The following is a 19,142-nucleotide window of genomic DNA, read 5'->3' on the forward strand; positions in this document are numbered from 1 at the left end:
ATAGTGGAGCTGCTCGAGTAAGACAGGAATATGAAGAGTGCAGAACTGCCCGAGAGAAGTAGGGAAGAAACGTGGGTCTGTGATGCGGCTCCGAAAACCTTAAATGGACCCGCAACAACAGAGGCGGAAAGGGCGGGACTTGGCACGCGCAAGCACACGCGCAGGCGCTAGTACCTATAACCAGAGGACGAATCCGGAATACATATGGGGTTGCTTTGAAGTTGCATGAAAGTACATTGTACACGGTTAGGTGAAAGTACATTGTACACGTTTAGGTGAAAGTAAGTGGGTAACTATTTTGATTTGTATGTGTTTGCTTTTCTATTGCTGGGGTTTTGTCCACCGTTGTTTTCCCAATTGCTTACTGCGGTTCAGTTTTGTTGTACCTATGATACGAAATCCTGCTGGACGAGTATGGACCGCGGGAGCCTGGCCGTCCGGGCAGTCCCCGTGGCAAATGCCTACCAGACGGTATGTACCGTAGGAGTCCTTCGCCCAGAGTCTCAGACTTCCTCCGGCCCAAGATACGGTAATTACTCTCCACCCGGAAGCAGCATACATACGACCAAGTTCCAACCACTGGGCATCAAACGGGAGAGCTGAGAGCGGCCTGGGGTCCGCAACGATTTCTCCAGGAAACGGGGGATTGACCAAAATTCGAGATGGTGGTGGTGGTGGTGGTGGTGGGGTAAGACGTCCTCGGGTATGTACTCTACCGTACTCCAGGTATGTAGGCAGGATTCCCACCAGCTTCGTCCCCCATTCCCCACTGTCTCAACTTCAAATCGGGCCTTTACCTGGCTGGATCGGATAAAGTTGATTGAGCACGAGTGTTGGTATCTAGGTACTCTATCTCGAGTCTAGAGTCTAGAGTCCAGAGCCTACATACATACACACGCCTTCTGAGACATCCCAAAATACCTAGGTACAGGCAACAGCGCCCTCGCAAAACCACGGGTCCGGGCCGCGGGGAACGCTGGAACATATGCCGTCTCGTGCTGAGATTCTGCACGGTGTGCCACAGTAGGACTTTGGAAACGAATGCATAGCCGCAACTGCCTGCCATCACGAGCTCTCGAGCGGAGGGGGTCCGGAGGATGCATCATTCTGCACATAGGACCCGATCAGAAGTGCCGTTCAGTATCCAGTGTCAGTGTCCACGGCCAGTGTTCCGTCGGTTCAGAATAGCCGTGTGGCACCGTGGTCCATGGTCCGTGGCCCCCAGATCTACCTAATTGGGGGCCATAAGTTACCGGTACTTTATGTAAAGGTACATATCCGCGCCTAACGCGTATGCAAACACCCCACCTTCCGATGTGCGATGTGCGATGGTGGTGGTGCGGGCACTGCCGCCGCTAGGTAGTTGACTGCCTGCCTACCTATTGTCCGACCGACCGCATGATCGCGACGCCGTGTGGGCGGGAGTAATATTTTCCCCCCTCCCCCCCTCCCCCTCCTCCTCCCCCGCGCGATCCCCCGCGACCACCCCCCCGCCATCGGATCTGCTGGGAGGAACCGCACTCCACTCCAGTCGCCAGGTGGGTGCGTCGAAAAGAGTAATTATCTGCCGAGGTGATCCCGCATCTCCCATATCAAACCTGCTTGATCCTCTGGGTCTAGAGTATCTACCGTACCGTGTGTAGACCTCTGCACGGTTCGATCATAGGTAGGATGTATGTGTGTATGTAGGCTGGCAACTTCCGCGGGCTCGGATCCCCCTCCCCAGCAGCAGCAGCAGCAGCTATGATAGATAGAAGTAGGCGCAAAAAAAACGAGGTCACAAAATCCTTCGGAATCGGAACATACCCAAACACTCGGGAAGAGGGACGAGGGAAGAGGGAAGAGGGAGAAGCGCTCCTCGTTGTGGTATTTATGCAGTCGATCGAGGACATGTAGGTGTGTGTAAGGAGCAAGTGGAGCCGGATTACCGGTAGAGCACCGTGGACGAAGTTCCGACGTCAAAAAAAGCTCTATCGATAAGATGCAGACCGCTTATGTAGTCTATTCTGCGGTATGTGGGTGGAGCAGAGCGCAACCGACCGCACACACATACACACACACACATACACACACACACACATCGAAAAAATAAATCGCTCATGTGCATTGGCCGAACGACAAGCGGAGTGCACGCTGCTGATTTGAGAGCGCCTACTGGTTGGTGGATCGCTCTTGTAACTTGTTACGCTATGGAGAGAATTCACAGGTAGGTATTAGGAGGTAGGTATCGGCGGGTGCTCGGGAAAGCTGCTGTAGGATATGTATACCTAGCATGGGAATGCGTTCCTCGTACGGTATGTATCACTTGCATGTTCCACCAAGTCATTGCTATGGTGGCCTCACATACGTGCTTACGGCAGTCATCCAAAGTATCTATTCTGTATATTCGAACAATTATTTATCCCTCATAAATGCGACGAGAAATGTCCGTATCCGGTATATCAACCACCCATGTGTACCACGTTTCCACCATGCGAGTCTACCACCAGGCTTTACACCCTCCTCTTGACAGTATGTAGTATGTACTATGGTTCGCCATCTTATTCCTTGGCCGACGGTTCGGAATAAGGTGGGATTTCCTGCATCATTTCTGGTTCGCCCACCATGCGTACAGCGATCGTAGGCTGCTCGATGCCGTCGGATGCCGGTGGATGACCGGCGGGCTGCTCCTGTACCGAGGGAGCGTGAACCAAGTTGTCTGGCGAGATCTCCATGTTGACACCCGAGACGACGAGTTGCTGCTGACGATTTACCCGATCGTCTGTATCCAAGCTGTGCGAGCGACGGGCGACCTCATGGGCAGGAGTGCTTTTTGAACCGTAGGGGGATTTGGATCGGCCGAGGGTCAAGCGCTTCAGCTTGCGGACAGCTCGCACCTGGTCAAGTTAGATCTACGTGATATCTTGGTGGAGGGATCATTTCTTACGACGGCCATAGCGTTGTGGATGCTCTTGGAGATGGCAGATGCCATTTCCTCCTCCGTAAGGGTTATGAAATCCGCGGTGTTCTCCTCCACTGACAACAGTTGGTCTTCGCCCCGACATGTCACCCAAGGGTGCTCCTGTGTCATGTTATGACCTGTATTCCACGGAACGGACCGGAGTAACGTGGTACATACCCGTAGCTCAGTCATCTTTATCCGTTTTACGGGATCTTTCTCTAGTATCTGCCGAAAGAGATCCTCTAGATCTTCACTGACAGTGTCGGGTATTTGAGGTCTTCGTGGAAACAGATCAGATGGAAGCCTCGGGATTACACATCTGGAGGCGGTGGTGACTTACTCATCGTTGATTATGGCCGAGTAGAGTTCCATGACACCGCCGTGGTTGAACGGCAGGCATCCGAACATAAGACAGTAGAGGGTGACACCCATTGACCAGATATCCGCCGCTGTGCCGCTAACATCTCCGTGTCCAGCCACACACAGCTCCGGGGGCAGGAAAGCCGGACTTCCGGCCGACTTTGCCGTCATCATCGGTGCGTTTTTCTCGAATATCTCGCTGACGCCGAAGTCCACAATTTTCAGAACGTCGTCCGCTGTCAACAGTAAATTGTCCGGTTTGATATCACGGTGGACTATCCCTTGCGCATGCACTATCGACTTGGTAAGTTTCACACAACGGTACGTATGGTATGAGTGGGAGGCAAACAGTATTCGATTCCCAAGATCATGTCTCTGAACCACAGCCGACACCGCTCCTCGGAGTATGGTTCGGCGCGGCGATCAAGATCGACTTTCATTACCACGCCCTTCTCACACATTTCGAACACCATGTACAACGAGTCCCCTTCGGGATCATCGAGTACTTCTATCAGGTTGATTACGTTCTCGTGGTCGAGCTTCTTCAGGATCGCCATCTCCCCGCGGATCAGGTAGAGTGGGTTTCCTGCTTCCTGCTCTTTAAAGATCTCGGACGCAGGCCGTCTGTTTCCTGGTGTCAGGAAGCCTCCGGGAGCTCGACGCATGGTGGCGCCTGGTCGCCGGAGGAGCTGCGATTGCGACCTCTTCCGAAGCCGCGATTTGGAGAATTCCTTCACTGCCTATAGCGTACACGAATCGCATCCTTTAGGAAGGGATCGCCTTGAAACAAAAGGAAGAAGGAGGGCATTACATATTTCTTGCCGTCTCCATCCACCGCGACGTGAACAGCGCCGAACGATCCCCGGCCGATTTCCTGCTTCAAGACATATCTAACCAGACACATCGCAAAGTATCAGACGGATGCACAAAACGGCCCGGAGTCACGGTATCAAGGGCACTCTACTGGTTGACTCGAATTCCTCCGTTGCCTTCCTCGTCACTCTCATACGACGCGCACGCATCAATGGTTTCTTTGATTGGCTGTCGACCAATCGATGGAGTTCTGCGGTGGTGCCGGAGAAGTCCAACTGATGGTGTAGAGACATGTCTAACGGGGTGAAGTCGGACGGTGGCAGGGCCCTGGAGTACCGGGTCTGGGGATGCACTCTCGGGAGCTGTTGGCTGGGCGGAGGGCGAGGCTACCATGGGTGTTTACGTGGGTGGGTTATGAATTGGGGAAAAACAATCGCAGTACTTGGAGTAAAAGCCGTGATGTGGGGTGCGGTGTATTCCTGGTCCAGTATTGAAAGATGGTCTCGTGAGCTTCTCCAAAGAAGCAGGCCCGTTTGTTGTGTTGATGGAGCTCAAGTTCAGCCCCACCTTCGCCGGGGGTGAGTAACTAGCCCAACAACCTCCAAACCTCTCTAGGCCAGACAGGGAACACTCCAGCTCATCTTACCCGACCGCAAACCTCTAACAGCTTCCGCGAGCTGTTCTACACCAGCAGCACCTTAGCCCAGCTCATTCCAGTCGCGTCGCAATGCCGATATACTCGTTTTACATCTTCGATCGACATTGTATGCACCCCTTCATCCAGCGCAGCTCATCCACGACTAACGCATTCTCCAGGCGAATGCATCTACGTCAAGCAATGGCTGGATCGCGAGCGGGCCTATCGCAATTCCCAACCACCGCCGTCGCTCTCCGGGATCTCCTCGCCGACCGTCACAGCCTCCGATAGACGCTCGATAGCCACCATCCCCGATGCGCCAGTCGCCACTACCAATTTCCGCCCGCCACCGGGACGACTCAGCGTTCAGGACGATGCAAAGCTGGTCTTTGGAGTCGTATTCTCACTGCGGAACATGGTCAAGAAGCTCTCCGGCCCGTTCGTACCCACCCACCCACCGCCTACTCTCCCGCCGAAAAACTAATGGATAGATGGAAAAAGCGAGGATACGTTTCTCACCTACCGAACCGGCGTGTACAAGCTGCACTACTACGAGACGCCGACGAATCTCAAGTTCGTCATGTTGACCGATATCAAGACGAATGCGCTCCGTGCGGTGCTGCATCAGATCTACGTCAACCTCTATGTCGAGTTTGGTATGTTAAAGAGACTCTTCACAGAATATCATCCGGATTGTCGCTGACTACCATGTGTGAAATAGTCACCAAGAACCCGCTATCACGCATGTCTTTCCTCTCCGTCTACTTATTGAGCTTCGCGGGCAGTCCGATTGACAGATATATAGCCACCGAACACTCCGGCGGCGAAGGTGTCGCTGTGGAATACTTCGAACTTGCGCTGGAGAGATTTTTGGTATGCCCAACCTAACCTATCACCGTGCCTTCATCCGGTATATCTTGTCTTCTCACTAACCATCGCCGCACAGCAATCGATCCAAGAAACGGTGTAAACGTGACATTCAAGCGTCTGCATGCCGTGCAAACGAATTGCAGCTGGAACGAACGATGTAATGGCGTGAAGTTGATAGAATCATCCGTAACGTTAACACTGTGTAATAATACCCATATGAATTCCTTCCTAAGCTGCTCAAACACCATCTTTGCAAAACCGTGACATGTAGTCACTCCGAGCACACTCTCATGACCCGCATGCACAATCACGTGACAAGCCAGCCAAGCCACTAACCACACCGTGGGGGGACCTTGACGTCCAATCCCATCCCGTACACTACCAACCGGACCGGGAACCAACCATCCACCTCACCACACCTCGAACCTCACCTCGAACCACGAAAGCACCACCACGACACACAGTACCTCCTCCTCCCACTCCCCACAACCCACTTCTACGATCACCGCTCACGCGGATTAAAACAGACAATGGCAGGCCCCGGCTCCCACCCGATCCACATCCACCCCGCGCGCCCGCTATACCGCTTCGCCGCCACGGGCCTGGGAGCTACCATGTGGTTTTTCTTGATGTGAGTCCCTCTCACGAGCGAGCGGAATAGGGGAGGGGTCATGGGAAGGGAGTGAGTAAGTGCTGACGGGGAATGACAGGTACCGTGCCAAGAAGGATGGCGCTGTTCTGCTGGGACTGAAGCATCCTTGGGATCATTAGACGGTTGCGGAAGGAGTGGAATGGTTAGAATAGGGGCATGATGATGGTGCGGCATGAAGGGGGGAACGGAATATACACACGCTGTGACTCGGCGCGGTTTATCTTCTGCTGTGGGCTGTTTCTACGATGACGTCGGGAGCGGGATGGGTTGAGTTTCAATTGCGATATATGGCTACGGAATGTGCTTGTCTCTCGAGAGTGCCTGAGCTACGTTTTCGCATTGACGCACAAAGATGGCATGCGGATAAGGTTCGGGAATCTCTGAATTGCCGTGTAAACGAAATCGTGATAAACAGAACAGAAAACAATCCACTCCTCTCCTCCACCGTTTGGATATGGTATAGTACACTTCTAATCTACTTTTTCTTCCTCCTCCCCTCCATCCCCTCCCCCCTAGAACCGCATCTTCTCATTCATAATCTTATAAGCCTTCCTCTTTTTCCCGCCCTCACCGCCCTTCTTCGGTCCCAAGAGTCTCGAGAGCCACGGGAACAACTGTTGTTCTCCGGCCATCGACACGGCAAAGCCAACAACCGCTGCCGCCACGAGTACAAACTTGAAGTCTACCGGCATCTTCGTGAGTTGCATTAGGTCTGAGAGCCACTGGGGACAGAAGAACAGCATGTATGAGGATATGGCGATGCCGAGGAGGGTTGTTGCTACGAAGGGGACTGATGGGTGGGTGTTAGTGGTCTCATCATACAGTTGATTTGGAACTTGACATACCGTTGTAACGTATCGGCAACCTGTATGGTGGCCCAACACTAAGTATCACGGCCGCAAAGATGTACTGGTAGCAAGAAACCAGGAACAGTGTTGTGTTGGCGGAGTTCGGAATGTTGGCCTTCTCGTGGCTCAGAATTGGCGGGATGTACCAGCTCTGGACTTCGGCGGCCTTGTAGCACGCAAACTGTAGGACGAAGGCGATGAAAATCTGCCCGAGAAGGGGCGTGAGGACTTTACGGGAGACGAGGCTGGCGGTGGGCCGTTTGGGGCTCAGAGTAGGGTATGGACCACTCCATCCCATGAATACCGCAATGGGCAGGATCAACAGAAGGTCGATGAATAAGAACTGGTAAAGAGTCAGCGGCCACCCAAACCTGGAACTAAACATGTCTTACCTGGAAATCACCCAGATTGGATCCGGATTTATATAGTATGCTGACGGACGTAAACTGGATAGCAGAGTACAAACTCATATACTTGAAGCAACTGAAGCTGGTGACCAATGCTGCACGTCCCTCTCGGATGACTTGTGGAACACACGAGATATCAAAGATCCTGCTGGTGAATGGTGCAGCGACTGATGCTTCAGCTTCTGACAGAGATATGCCTACGTCTGCGGCTTTAAGGGCTCCACAGTCGTTTGCTCCATCGCCACAGAAACCGACGCAGTAGTCGAGGGCTTGAAGCTTTTCGACGAGTTCGTGCTTTTCGTCGGGTGACATTCGGGCGAAGACTTGCGAACGGACCAGCATCTAACCTGTTAGCAAGAGGACTAATTTGGCAGGGGAATTTCATACCCGGTTGATATAATCCTCGGAGGCATAGTCAATGATCCATCTGAAAGCTTCACCGGTAACAGCCATGCAGTAGTTGTGCAGATTATATGTGCTGTATGGTCCAGCAATATCGGCTCCAGGCAACGGCAGAAGCGTAACATCATCGAGGAAGACTGGAGTACCATCGATAGTTTCCCAATGTATCCTTGCATCCTCGCTTTGCGAATTGCCCTCTCCAAAATGCGGCACAAAGACCAGGCAGTCATCAATCAGCTTGCACTTCTGGGCCACACTGATGGCCGTGAGTATATTATCTCCGGTGCACATGACGGTGCGGATGGCGGCCTTTCTTAGCTCCTCAATCACGGGAGTTGTCGAGTCCTTGAGCTTGTTTTCGAAAACAATGAACCCAGCAAAATCGAGGCCAGACTCGGCGTCTTCACGCTTCATCTTTTGAGCTTTGATCCAGGTCAGGTTGGGAATGTGCTTCGTTGCGCAGGCAATCACTCGGTATCCGCTGCGAGTGTAATGCTCAAGAATGGTGTCGTAGTCCGGGGGAACTGTAGCAAGAAATGGTTAACACTCGTGGAGCCACTGGATACGGGGTACTTACAACTCAGTGAGTTACAGATCTCGCGCATGCATTCCGGCGCTCCTTTGACGTAGATGTCACCGCCCGAGGCACGGAATCGTTTGACAATAACGCTGGACCGTCTGAGTTGTGAAACGAACTCGAAGATCTTCAATATCCCTAGTTCCTGAGTGGGGTTCTGCAGCTGTCAGTGATCACGAATTGATACTCAACACCGAGAAACTTACAAGGTTGGAAGCCGTGTGACTCTGACGCGGACGGACAACAGATGGCGACAGCCCACTACTGGGACCATTCTCCGCGTTCCGTGGATCATGAATGTTGCCGCTGTTCGTATTCCCACCTTCGCCCTCTTGAAAGACCCAATCCGTGAACTCAAACATCTTCAGGTCTAGCGGATCGCCAATCAACTCGTCGTCCACAAGCCTTAGGGAATGACACGTTGCCATGGTGTTGAAAAGTGATATAAACGGTGATTGATCGGTTTTTGAGCCTTGGGTGTCGGCCTTCAGTAACGCACGAGAGGTCTCGATGAGCTCGGAAAATTTGTGCGGATACGAGGTCACAGAGTGAACACCAAGTACGTCCAATCCATCCTCAGTAAGAGTACCGGTTTTGTCAAAACAGACCACGTCGAGCTTTCCGCCGATATTGACCCTCTGCGGACTGATGCAGAAGATGCTACTCTTCTTCAGGCGTGAGAGAGCAAAGTTGGTACCAATCGTCAATGTCGCAGGCAAAGCTGGAGGGACGACGATGGTGATCAGATCTAATGCTCTGATAATGATAAGGTGCCACTCTAGGCCTAGCCGGATAAAGTTGACGAAAGAGACAATGAATCCAAGACCAGCAATCGCACCCATTACGGCGATATACTTGAAAGAATCACGGTAGAACTTGAAGCCTGTGGGTTTGGGGAACAGCATTGACCGAACCAGAGCACCTTTGGTGGTGTTGAATCCCGTGCGAACGACCATGGCCAAGGCAACAGCCTCCTCTTCGATCCCATCTTGGGGCTTGCGGGCTCGAATGATCTTGGTTCCGCAGAATAGGAACGATTTGGCCACTGCTGGGTGTACGGAAGCCGCGCCGAGGTCAAGCAGGTGAAGGGCTTCATTGTTGCAGGGTAGTTTGGAAACCGGTACCGATTCGCCTATAAATGTCAGTGAGAGGTCCTGCTTGCAAGGAAGAGTGTCGATTACCAGTCAGCATGCTCTCGTTAACGATACAATCTCCGGTAAGGAGAAGACTATCGCAAGGGAATAAAGACAGTTCCCCATCCGTGATTTCGTAGACATCGCCTGGGATGAGATCGGAAGATGCGATGTAACGCCCTGGTACTGTGAGCCCACGGAAGCCAGATCAAAAGGAAGTCAACATACAGAAGCCGTTCCTCAGAACTCGAACGTTGCAGACGAATCGGGAGACTTCTCTCAGACGACGCATCGTCTAACATATTGTAAGTCCAAGCACCGGAAATCAAAGATGATCTCTCAATAACCCACCGATTTTGTTTCGAGCAGGGTACTCATGATACTAAACAGCGAAATGAGGAAGATGCACACGGCGTAGTAGTAATATTCGTCGAGGGACCAAAGTACAAGACTTGCAATCTGAAATACGTAGAATGGATGGAAAGCCTGGATTCACAATGCGAACATTTCTTCAGCTTCATACACTCGTGCCAGATGTAGGAGTGAAAAGGAGGGCGAGCAGTGGCACCAACCTCATCAACCAGGATCTGCATGGTAGTTTTCTCTTCAATGTCCATCACATTATCTCCAAAAACGGTTTGTCTATAGCCCTTCTCGTCTCCGTCGAGACCCATCCTCAGTGACCGTACGTCATCCCACGAAGGGTCTCGCCAGTGGTTATTGAGCATAAATCTATCCTGCAGAGGGTGGTAGCAGAATCTTATGTAGCGATAATCTAGGTACTGCAGTTGCTGTACAATTGGGTCATCGTCGTCGTAGTCGTCCGATGCATGGACGCTGATGGACTTTTCTTTGCCTTGTCCGAAGATGGTTGACAATGTCTGTCCGTATTCGCGTCGTTTGACATTGTACGACGAGAATTCGTTCCATTGGTTCTGCATGAAGCATTGTGGTTAGAAATCTGCAGCGCTTGATACGCGCCTCCCCTAAGATGACTTACCTCGATCACCACCCAGTCACAATCACCGAGAGGCGATGTCTTGCCAATGAGCCTGACGTGCGCCCGGGGAAACCACCGGAAAACCAGCCACGCAACTCCCAATGTTAACCACGATGTAGCAAGATAGATCGTGTACCCAATCTTGCTGGTGGCGAATCCAGTCACAGCAATAGTGAGGTCCTCGGAGGCAATGTAGATGGTCTGACTTGTCCTGTGCGGTTGTCGGTTCGAGCCTGGTTCCCTATCCCTATGCCGTATCAACGGATCCGACACCCGTGCATCCTGCGCTGACGATTTCCGGCGCAGCGAGAGGCTGTGCCGTCGTATTGACTGACTATCCCGCCGGATCGAAAGACTGTCCCTGCGATTGTAACTCTCCTCCTCGATATCGAAATCCGACTCCTCTAGTGCCTCATCGTCGCCGCTTCCAATCATACGCTCTTGTTCGTCTTCCCTCTGATAGAACGACCAACTAGTAACTGAGTCTGTCCGCGGCCGCCGTCGATGCTGAAACGAAGCCGCACTCGTGGGAAGACTTTCCGACGTTGGTCCTGCAAAGATCTGAAGCCTTATTAGCACCTTCAATGTCAGATCCCACGGGCTTGTGGACACACACCTCATCCTGTGCCATTTCCACATCGCTGTAAAAACTCGAAATGCTAATAATCGAGTCGCGCCGGCCGCGATTCGGCCTGGGATCCCGCGACGAATGCATATCGTTGACATCCTCCGGCATAGTTGAGGAACGTTCGATATGTGATGAGTGACGGTTGGAGAAGGTTCTTTAGAACCAGATACCGCAGTTATTTGTTTGTCGACGAGCTTTCCGTCCTTGTGGGAGGTGTGTGGGGTGTGGTTGATGCTACAAACGATAACTTTATGAGTGCATCCTTCGCGTCCAAGGATGGATGCACTTATGGATAGACAACCCGCGTTTTCTGCACCTTCATATGTCATGGTCTTGGCTTGCATGGAGGTGCCGGAAATCTAGCCTTCCGCAGCATAGCGCCTGCCCCTCGTGATCGAAGACTCAACCCCACCATCAACCCGCCGCCGTCACCGCCACCATAACCACCACCACCGCGATCGCATATCTCAAATCCTACAACCATGGCACCCCGAACCTCTGCCGTACCCTCTGGCGGCAAGACCGGCGGCAAGAAGCACGGAAATCTCGCGCCCGAGCGCGAACGGTTTATGCAAGCATGCGCAGACATCGCACACCAACTGATCCAAGACCATGAAGAGAACGACGGATCAAAGGTCACGAACCTGAACTCGCTGCGAGGCCAGGTCTCGAAAAAACACAAGCTGAGCACTATACCACCGCTCACAGCGATCATGGCGGCGATCCCGGAACATTATAAGAAGTACATCAACTGGAAGCTTATTCAGAAGCCGGTGCGGACGAGCTCGGGGATTGCGGTCGTTGCGGTCATGTGTAAACCCCATCGGTGCCCACATATTGCCTATGTAAGGCTCGACCACCTAGTAATTATCTTGAGGCGAAAGCTAAGTGAATGATAGACTGGAAATATCTGTGTATACTGCCCCGGAGGTCCCGATTCGGACTTTGAGTACAGTACCCAATCATACACCGGATACGAGCCCACATCGATGAGAGCAATTCGAGCCCGCTACGATCCGTTCGAGCAAGCACGAGGCAGAGTGGACCAGCTGCGACAGCTCGGCCATAGTGTAGACAAGGTGGAATACATCATCATGGGTGGAACGTTCATGTCATTGCCAGAGAGCTACAGGGACTGGTTCATTGCCAGTCTGCACAATGCATTGTCCGGCTACACTGCTGAAAACGTGGACGAGGCCGTCGAATTGGCCGAGCAATCGCAGACGAAGTGTGTCGGCATCACCATCGAGACACGGCCCGACTATTGTCTGGACCAACATCTCAGCTCCATGTTGCGGTATGGCTGCACACGACTCGAGATCGGTGTGCAGAGTCTCTACGAGGACGTAGCACGGGATACCAATCGAGGCCACACTGTTAAGGCAGTATGTGAAAGCTTCCGTCTGGCGAAGGACGCAGGCTACAAAGTTGTATCGCACATGATGCCGGATCTTCCCAACGTTGGCATGGAGCGAGACTTGGACCAGTTCAAAGAGTACTTCGAAAACCCCGACTTCCGCACTGACGGTCTCAAGATCTACCCTACCCTCGTCATCCGCGGCACAGGTCTCTACGAGCTCTGGCGCACCGGCCGCTACAAGAACTACACCCCCAACGCCCTGATCGACCTCGTGGCCCGCATCCTTGCGCTGATCCCTCCCTGGACGCGAATCTACCGTGTCCAGCGCGACATCCCGATGCCGCTCGTCACCGCCGGTGTCGAAAACGGCAACCTCCGCGAGCTGGCCTTGAGCAGAATGAAAGACTTCGGGACAACTTGTCGCGACGTGCGCACGCGCGAAGTCGGCATCCAGGAGGTCAAAAACAAAGTCCGACCAGACCAGGTTGAGTTCCTGCGGAGGGACTATGCTGCCAATGGTGGTTGGGAGACGTTTCTCAGCTATGAAGACCCTAAGCAGGATATTTTGATCGGCTTGCTGCGGCTGAGGAAGTGCTCGGATCGGACATTCAGGAAGGAACTCACTGGGCAACCGACGAGCTTGGTAAGAGAGCTTCATGTGTATGGATCTGCTGTCCCGGTTCATTCGAGGAATCCGCGGAAGTATCAACACCAGGGATATGGAACGCTCTTGATGGAAGCGGCAGAGAGGATTGCGAAATATGAGCACAGAAGCAAGAAGATCTCAGTGTATGTTCCTCCCTCACAAATGATCTTCCGGAAGAAAGCGTGCTGATTCTGTTGATTACAGTATATCTGGAGTCGGTGTGAGAAATTATTACGCAAAGCTTGGGTATTGGCTTGACGGTCCGTACATGAGTAAGTGGCTAGACAGCGATGATGATGATGAGTCCTCGGACGAAGAATGAAACACTCCAAAAGGTTCTTGATGGGGAGGGGCGTGAGGCGTTGGTCTATTTTTCTTCTTTGCTTAGATGTTACGAGATACGGTCTTTAGATGTCGTGTAAAAGCATAGAGTCTGATTTCTATCAGGGGTCAATGACATCTAACTACATCTCCATCCATTCAATCACGCACAAAATACCCGCTTGCCTGCCTACCCGTAGGAAAAAACCTGAAGCCATTGAACTGGACTGAACCCGCACAACTTTAAAAGTACAGAAAGAGAAATCAGATCACATCTTGCACGTTATGTTACGTGAGCGTGAAAAAGAGACAGACGGAGAGAGAAAGGAAAGAAAGAAAGGAAAAACGAGAACCGGTTATGAAAAACATGTAGAAGACTAGAACCAAACTACCGGAGCAACGGTAAAGGATGAAAGGTAAATGTGGAGAAAAGAAGAGAAAGCACCAAACGTCAACAAAAAAACCCAGCCCAATTTTACTGATCCATTTCAATCCGAATCGTCTGGACTATCGGCACGATCCGGAGACCCAGCTGGTGGGTTCCGGACCTTGAGACGGATGTGAGGTGTTTCCGTCGCTGTGGGCGTACCGGCGCTCGACACTGCGCCAGTGGAGGTGCCGTCGCCCACCGAACTACCGGCCACCCCGTCATAGTTCTTCTTTTCTTCGGCGAAGCGGGCATCAAGTTCGGCCTAGATTGATGTTAGGTCTAGGAACGTGATTTAAGGCAGAGATTATAACTTACTTCCATGGCATTAGCATCTTCAACCACAATTGATCCCTCCTCGTTATATATCCGAGCGTTGGCAAACATCATCTTGAAATCCGCCTGGAATTGCTCTAACGAAGTATAATCGCCGTTCTTCATGCGCTTCTTGATCTCGTTGAAACTGATCGGCTGCTTGATAATGTGATAGTAGTCAGGGAAGATCTTTTTACTTGGCAGTTTCTCGAAGATATCCGAACGAAGACGTCCAGTATCAGGCTCCTCCAAGTTCTTGACAGCTTCAAATATGCTCTCATACGCCGCCTGGAGTACAGCACGACTGCCGAGAACTCCGTCGGATGACACGAACCCCGCTTTGTTCACACGTTGTCGCTTTCTGGGCTTTATGATCGTTAAAGCATACTCCGGAAAAAGTAGGATGGATGCAACATACCTTTGGTGTTACTTCCTCAACCTCTTCCATGCGGCGTTTCTCCGCATTGGACTTCCTTCCCCGTTTGCGCTTGATAGTGGGTGGAGGTACGGGCTCTTCGGGACTCTCGGGTGGTGGCGAGCTGCCTTCGCCCTCCTCCTCGTAGCCAGCTGTACCACGCTTGGCTTTGTTGGATTGACGGCGCTCGATACGGGCACGCTTGCGGTTCACAGCGTCCTCGATACTGTCCTCGTCGTTGTCGATGGCGTCTAGCCACTGCTCTTCGGTCAAGCCATCATCGTAGCTGGTAACCTTGCGTTCACGAGCCCCACGACCAATAGGTCCCACAGGCTCCTCAATCGGCAGTACATCGTCCTGCAGGTAGAGAGATGGCAACTCGGCATCGGTGAATAGTCTCGACCTCCTGCCTTCGCCGTAGACCGGATCAAGCTCTCTCTCTTGATCCATCTTCTTGAACAGGATCAATTCGTTAGGGTTGCGCGCACAGATTTCGTTCAGCTCATCATCGTCCAGTTCCTCATTATCACCGGCTTCCTTCTCCTCTGCCTCCAACATGACACGTAACAAGGCATCACGTTCCTCGCTGGTCGATTTGTTATCGAATTTACCGGCCTGGATGACCTTGCCATCAATATCCAACTTGTATTGAGCACGCTCCAAGATTCGTTCCTCGACTGAGTTGGAGGTGATCAACCGCAGAATTCTGACTTCGTTCTTCTGACCGATACGATGGGCACGATCCTGAGCCTGCAAATCCTGATGAGGATTCCAATCCGAATCGTAGATGATAACGGTGTCCGCGGACTGCAAGTTCAATCCCAAACCTCCAGCACGAGTCGAGAGCAAGAAAATGAAGTAGGGCGAATCCGGAGCGTTGAACTGCTTCAACAACTCGGAACGATCGTCGGCTTTAGTCGACCCATCCAAACGCAAGTACCTAAACCCACGCAGGTGAAGGAAATCTTCCATGATGTTCATGATTTGCGTCATCTGGAAGAAGATGAGGACCTATGCAAAATTAGTCACTGGTCCTTTGCCAACACGCACATCCTCGCGCTTTACCTTATGTCCAGTGTGAAAAAACTTGGGCAATAATCGGTCCAGCAGCTCAAACTTTCCGGCCGTACGCCAGAGCGAATCATTGTTAATCTTCGTTGGGTTGACCGCGCTTTCAACCTCTTCGAAAACGAAAGGATGGTTACAGAGCTTTCGCAACTGCATGATCATATTGCTTAGACCCTTGACACCGAGTTTTCTACTAAAGTCAGTATTCTGAACATAGCATTGGTTCTGAGTTGGTGATAACATACCCGCCCTTGTCTTCATTGTTGACATATAGGATGCCATTGTTCATCATTTGCGTGTAGAGCTTAGCCTGCAAAGCCGATAGCTTGCACTTGACGACCTTCTCAACCTTGTCGGGAAGTTCGGACTCGACATCCTTCTTCAGGCGACGCAGCAAGAACGGCCGGAGGACCTGATGGAGACGACGAATGACTAGCAAAGCCTCTTCTTCCGTGAGCTCCATCTTATCCTGTCCTCCCGTATTTGCAAACGGAGTATTGAACCATTCGTCGAAGCTCTTGACCGATTTGAAAATGGTCGGAAGAACGAAGTTGAGAAGCGCCCACAGCTCTGGCAAATTGTTTTGCAGCGGTGTACCCGTCAAGATCAACCGGTAACGGCAGTTGTAGTACGTAGACAAGGTCGCGCTGAGCTTGGACTGGGCGTTCTTCATCCTGTGACCTTCATCGATGATCATGTAGTTCCATTTGACCTTGCTCAGAATCGGGCGGTCCTTGATAATGTACTCGTAGGTAGTCAACAGAACCTGCCAATTGCCGTATTTGATGTGGTTTTGCTGGGTTTTCCGAATACTAGGCGGCCCCTTGTACACAATTTTCCCCACTGTAGGGGCCCACTTCTCGAATTCGATGGTCCAATTGGTGAGAGTACTCAATGGTACAATCACCAAGAACGGCCCATTCTGGTTCTTCTTCTCAATCAGGTACGTTACCAGTGAAATCGTCTCTGTATCGCGATGGTTAACAGGGCTCACACCTCAACAATCAAGCCAGATATATCTTACGAATGGTTTTTCCAAGACCCATCTCGTCGGCCAAGATACCGTTCAAGTTATTGTTGTACAGCGAAATCATCCACTGCAAACCCTTGACTTGATACTCCTTCAAGGTTCCACCAGTCAAAATCGCGGGTTGCACCTTGATTTCTTCCTTGATACGATGAGCAACATTGAAGTAGTCCACCTTTCCTTCCTCCACCTCATTGGCATCCTCCGCATAGTAACCTTCGTTTTCACCATAGTTCTGAACAGCATCGCGTTGCTGCTGTCGGACACTAGCTGCAAGCGAGTGGAGGAACGAATCGGTCTGCTTGAGAAGATGTGTGATACGAGTATCCTTCGCCTGACCAAGCAATTTGAAGTAGGCAACCTCGTCGTTGGCCTTGAGAGCCTGCAGACGCTGCTTGGCCATACGCTCCATCCTCTTCTGCTCCTCCTTCTCCATGAACTGATGGTGGCTCTGCATCAGGCGTCCCAGCTTCTGAGCCTTTGCCTCCTTGGCCCGAGCCGCCGCCTTGATCTCGGTGCCGTGCGCAATAACACCCAGGATGTAATCCACATGCTTGCGCCGTTCCTTCTGTTCGCGCTGATCCCGTTGCTGTTTCTCCAGCTTTTCGGTCATACGCGCTTCCCGCAAGGACTGCTTCTTCATACGTCTGAACATGGAGCGATTCGACGAAACCGCGAGATTGTCGGCATGGACCATACGATTGACAAGATCCTGGCGCATCGCTCGCTGCCTCGACTGAAGGCAAAGTGCTTTATATTCGATCAACGCCTTCAGCTTGAGAGAGTCATCAACAACATCCAAGCCTTTCTTGGTGTTGAATTCGGCCAGATTGCTAGGCAAGTCTTCAAGCTCAGCTTTTCGCGCGGCGATTCGGTTGTGCTTGACACGTTCGCGTTCCTCTTGGAGGTGGGCGACATCGATTCCTGTAGGCATGATGCTGGGGATCATGAGCCTCTTTTCGCGCGAGCCGTGGTCATGGTATGAGATAAAGGCCTGGAGGTGGTTCCAAGGGGACTCATAATCAGGCTGCCGTCGCTTGTCCTTCAGTTTGTCAATAGCAGTCGATACTCCTTGCACGGTTGGTGTCTGGGAGCCAGGCCTCGGAGGGTAAAGGAACGCCGCCTGGATGTTAGCCGGCACGGACTTGTTACGAGTGATGAACTTGAATGCCATAATCTGACTCCTCAAGACAGCAAGTTGTTCCGGAGTAAAGCTGGAGCTAGCAGAGTTGACGGATTGTGCCATATTCGGTGCCATAGTTTGCGTACCCTTGCCGCCGGCAAGCATCATTGTCATTGGGTCCATCGCGGGGCGCTGCTTTGGCGAAGACGGGGAGTTGTAGCCCTGGGGTGATGCCTGAGGGACGGGACGGGATTGCGATAATCGACCTACACGGCCCGATGTCAGTAGATATGGCGGGAATGGAAAGGCATGCGCCGTACCATTTACTTGCGGCACGCCCTGGGGCACAGCGCGGCTATCACCAGGGCCACCAGCGTGATGTTGGATCTGCTGCTGTTGTTGCTGTTGCTGCTGTTGCTGTTGCTGCTGTTGCTGTTGATGGGCCATGTGCTGGCGCGCCTGGACCATCTTTAAGTAGTTCGACAGCTGCGCGAACTCGGGGTTCGACTCGTTCGCGCCTTGCTCTTTCATGGTTTTCCATTTCTGCGTGACAGGTGAGCGACGGCGATCAGCGATTTAAACCCAGGGAAAACAGAAAGTGGAAAAGTTACGATATGACGGTATGAGGCTCACGCGGCAAGGGCGAGCGGGTCTGTTACGTACCTGGAATACACTTGCTACTTGTTCTTTGGAAATACTGCCGGACATGGACTGCGGCGGCATAACGCCATTCGAATGGACGTTCATAGGGGGCGCCGGGTCGGAGCGGTAGCCGACGTGGGTCGTGAGTGCCCCAGTGACCGAGGGTGGGTTAAGCGGGCTGTCCGAAGATCTTGGAACCGCGGAGGTGTTGAGTTCGACGCGTGTAGTTTGAGGTGATTGTCGTGTTTGGTGGTGTCGCGTTGCCTTGGGTGAGTGAGAAGGAGCGAGAACGGTCGCTAGGCGCAGTTCGATGGGGTTGCGAGAGAACTGGAGGCGGAGGCAGGGGGGCAAAGAAAGCGAGCAAGCGTGAGAAGAAGGTTACTACCACGTCTGCAACTGCGCAAATAGCGCGAGGCGGCTTTCGGAGAGAAGAAACAGTAAGAAGAAAGAATCTCCTGCTATTATTTCTTGTTTCTCTGTATTGTGTTGAGCGCGGTTTCGATGGTGAGGATTTTCAGTGGTATCTGCGA

At 52.2% G+C, this 19,142-nt stretch overlaps 6 protein-coding genes across 6 annotated transcripts; 3 read left to right on the forward strand and 3 right to left on the reverse strand.

Annotated features, from left to right (window-relative positions):
• Positions 1-2,357: 2,357 nt before the first annotated feature.
• On the reverse strand, positions 2,358-4,676 carry BZA05DRAFT_392603 (kinase-like domain-containing protein). The gene is made up of 7 exons (XM_051483123.1): positions 4,266-4,676; positions 4,113-4,191; positions 3,651-4,041; positions 3,282-3,594; positions 3,119-3,218; positions 2,927-3,061; positions 2,358-2,876 (listed from the first exon to the last, which is right to left on the reverse strand). The coding sequence occupies exons 1-7, from the start codon at positions 4,505-4,507 to the stop codon at positions 2,541-2,543; spliced, it is 1,596 nt and encodes a 531-aa protein (XP_051341243.1). The 5' UTR covers positions 4,508-4,676; the 3' UTR covers positions 2,358-2,540.
• Positions 4,659-5,857, forward strand: BZA05DRAFT_392609 (Longin-like domain-containing protein). Its single transcript, XM_051483124.1, has 6 exons — positions 4,659-4,878; positions 4,931-5,189; positions 5,253-5,407; positions 5,473-5,493; positions 5,557-5,624; positions 5,698-5,857. Exons 1-6 carry the CDS (start codon positions 4,842-4,844, stop codon positions 5,719-5,721), a joined length of 564 nt encoding a protein of 187 aa, XP_051341244.1. The 5' UTR covers positions 4,659-4,841; the 3' UTR covers positions 5,722-5,857.
• A 294-nt stretch (positions 5,858-6,151) lies between these two features.
• Positions 6,152-6,392, forward strand: BZA05DRAFT_334692 (uncharacterized protein; the record flags this gene model as incomplete). Its single annotated transcript, XM_051480738.1, has 2 exons — positions 6,152-6,252; positions 6,332-6,392. The coding sequence occupies 2 exons, from the start codon at positions 6,152-6,154 to the stop codon at positions 6,390-6,392; spliced, it is 162 nt and encodes a 53-aa protein (XP_051341245.1).
• A 186-nt stretch (positions 6,393-6,578) lies between these two features.
• Positions 6,579-11,549, reverse strand: BZA05DRAFT_250582 (uncharacterized protein). Its single transcript, XM_051480023.1, has 12 exons — positions 11,257-11,549; positions 10,641-11,201; positions 10,213-10,575; positions 9,992-10,126; positions 9,869-9,935; positions 9,689-9,820; positions 8,714-9,639; positions 8,508-8,664; positions 7,916-8,454; positions 7,514-7,870; positions 7,119-7,464; positions 6,579-7,063 (listed from the first exon to the last, which is right to left on the reverse strand). The coding sequence occupies exons 1-12, from the start codon at positions 11,374-11,376 to the stop codon at positions 6,786-6,788; spliced, it is 3,981 nt and encodes a 1,326-aa protein (XP_051341246.1). The 5' UTR covers positions 11,377-11,549; the 3' UTR covers positions 6,579-6,785.
• Positions 11,550-11,674: 125 nt separating this feature from the next.
• BZA05DRAFT_435016 (uncharacterized protein) lies at positions 11,675-13,726 on the forward strand. The gene is made up of 3 exons (XM_051486350.1): positions 11,675-12,113; positions 12,168-13,417; positions 13,479-13,726. The coding sequence occupies exons 1-3, from the start codon at positions 11,751-11,753 to the stop codon at positions 13,594-13,596; spliced, it is 1,731 nt and encodes a 576-aa protein (XP_051341247.1). The 5' UTR covers positions 11,675-11,750; the 3' UTR covers positions 13,597-13,726.
• Positions 13,727-14,083: 357 nt separating this feature from the next.
• BZA05DRAFT_443445 (SNF2 family N-terminal domain-containing protein) lies at positions 14,084-18,501 on the reverse strand (the record flags this gene model as incomplete). The annotated part of the gene is made up of 7 exons (XM_051486845.1): positions 14,084-14,287; positions 14,341-14,703; positions 14,756-15,763; positions 15,818-16,010; positions 16,066-16,786; positions 16,845-18,236; positions 18,291-18,501. 7 exons carry the CDS (start codon positions 18,499-18,501, stop codon positions 14,084-14,086), a joined length of 4,092 nt encoding a protein of 1,363 aa, XP_051341248.1.
• Between the last annotated feature and the right edge of the window lie 641 nt (positions 18,502-19,142).

Source organism: Tricharina praecox, assembly GCF_024521635.1.
Source record: "Tricharina praecox strain CBS 144465 chromosome Unknown BZA05scaffold_7, whole genome shotgun sequence".
In the NCBI taxonomy this organism is placed as follows: Eukaryota; Fungi; Ascomycota; class Pezizomycetes; order Pezizales; family Pyronemataceae; genus Tricharina; species Tricharina praecox.

Excerpts from the sequence above, each read along its gene's own strand:
- BZA05DRAFT_392603 (XM_051483123.1), bottom strand. The coding sequence starts at position 4,507 with ATGGTAGCCTCGCCCTCCGCCCAGCCAACAGCTCCCGAGAGTGCATCC. Across the intron at positions 4,042-4,112 it reads ATGGAGACGGCAAGAAATAT|GCAGTGAAGGAATTCTCCAA; the intron begins GTAATGCCCTCC and ends TGTACGCTATAG. Across the intron at positions 3,595-3,650 it reads GATCTTGGGAATCGAATACT|TGCATGCGCAAGGGATAGTC; the intron begins GTTTGCCTCCCA and ends CCAAGTCGATAG.
- BZA05DRAFT_250582 (XM_051480023.1), bottom strand. The coding sequence starts at position 11,376 with ATGCCGGAGGATGTCAACGATATGCATTCGTCGCGGGATCCCAGGCCG. Across the intron at positions 10,127-10,212 it reads TGCAGATCCTGGTTGATGAG|GCTTTCCATCCATTCTACGT; the intron begins GTTGGTGCCACT and ends TTGTGAATCCAG. Across the intron at positions 9,936-9,991 it reads CCCTGCTCGAAACAAAATCG|ACGATGCGTCGTCTGAGAGA; the intron begins GTGGGTTATTGA and ends ACAATATGTTAG.
- BZA05DRAFT_435016 (XM_051486350.1), top strand. The coding sequence starts at position 11,751 with ATGGCACCCCGAACCTCTGCCGTACCCTCTGGCGGCAAGACCGGCGGC. Across the intron at positions 12,114-12,167 it reads GGTGCCCACATATTGCCTAT|ACTGGAAATATCTGTGTATA; the intron begins GTAAGGCTCGAC and ends AGTGAATGATAG. Across the intron at positions 13,418-13,478 it reads AGAAGCAAGAAGATCTCAGT|TATATCTGGAGTCGGTGTGA; the intron begins GTATGTTCCTCC and ends TGTTGATTACAG.
- BZA05DRAFT_392609 (XM_051483124.1), top strand. The coding sequence starts at position 4,842 with ATGCCGATATACTCGTTTTACATCTTCGATCGACATT. Across the intron at positions 5,408-5,472 it reads CAACCTCTATGTCGAGTTTG|TCACCAAGAACCCGCTATCA; the intron begins GTATGTTAAAGA and ends TGTGTGAAATAG. Across the intron at positions 5,625-5,697 it reads TTGCGCTGGAGAGATTTTTG|CAATCGATCCAAGAAACGGT; the intron begins GTATGCCCAACC and ends ATCGCCGCACAG.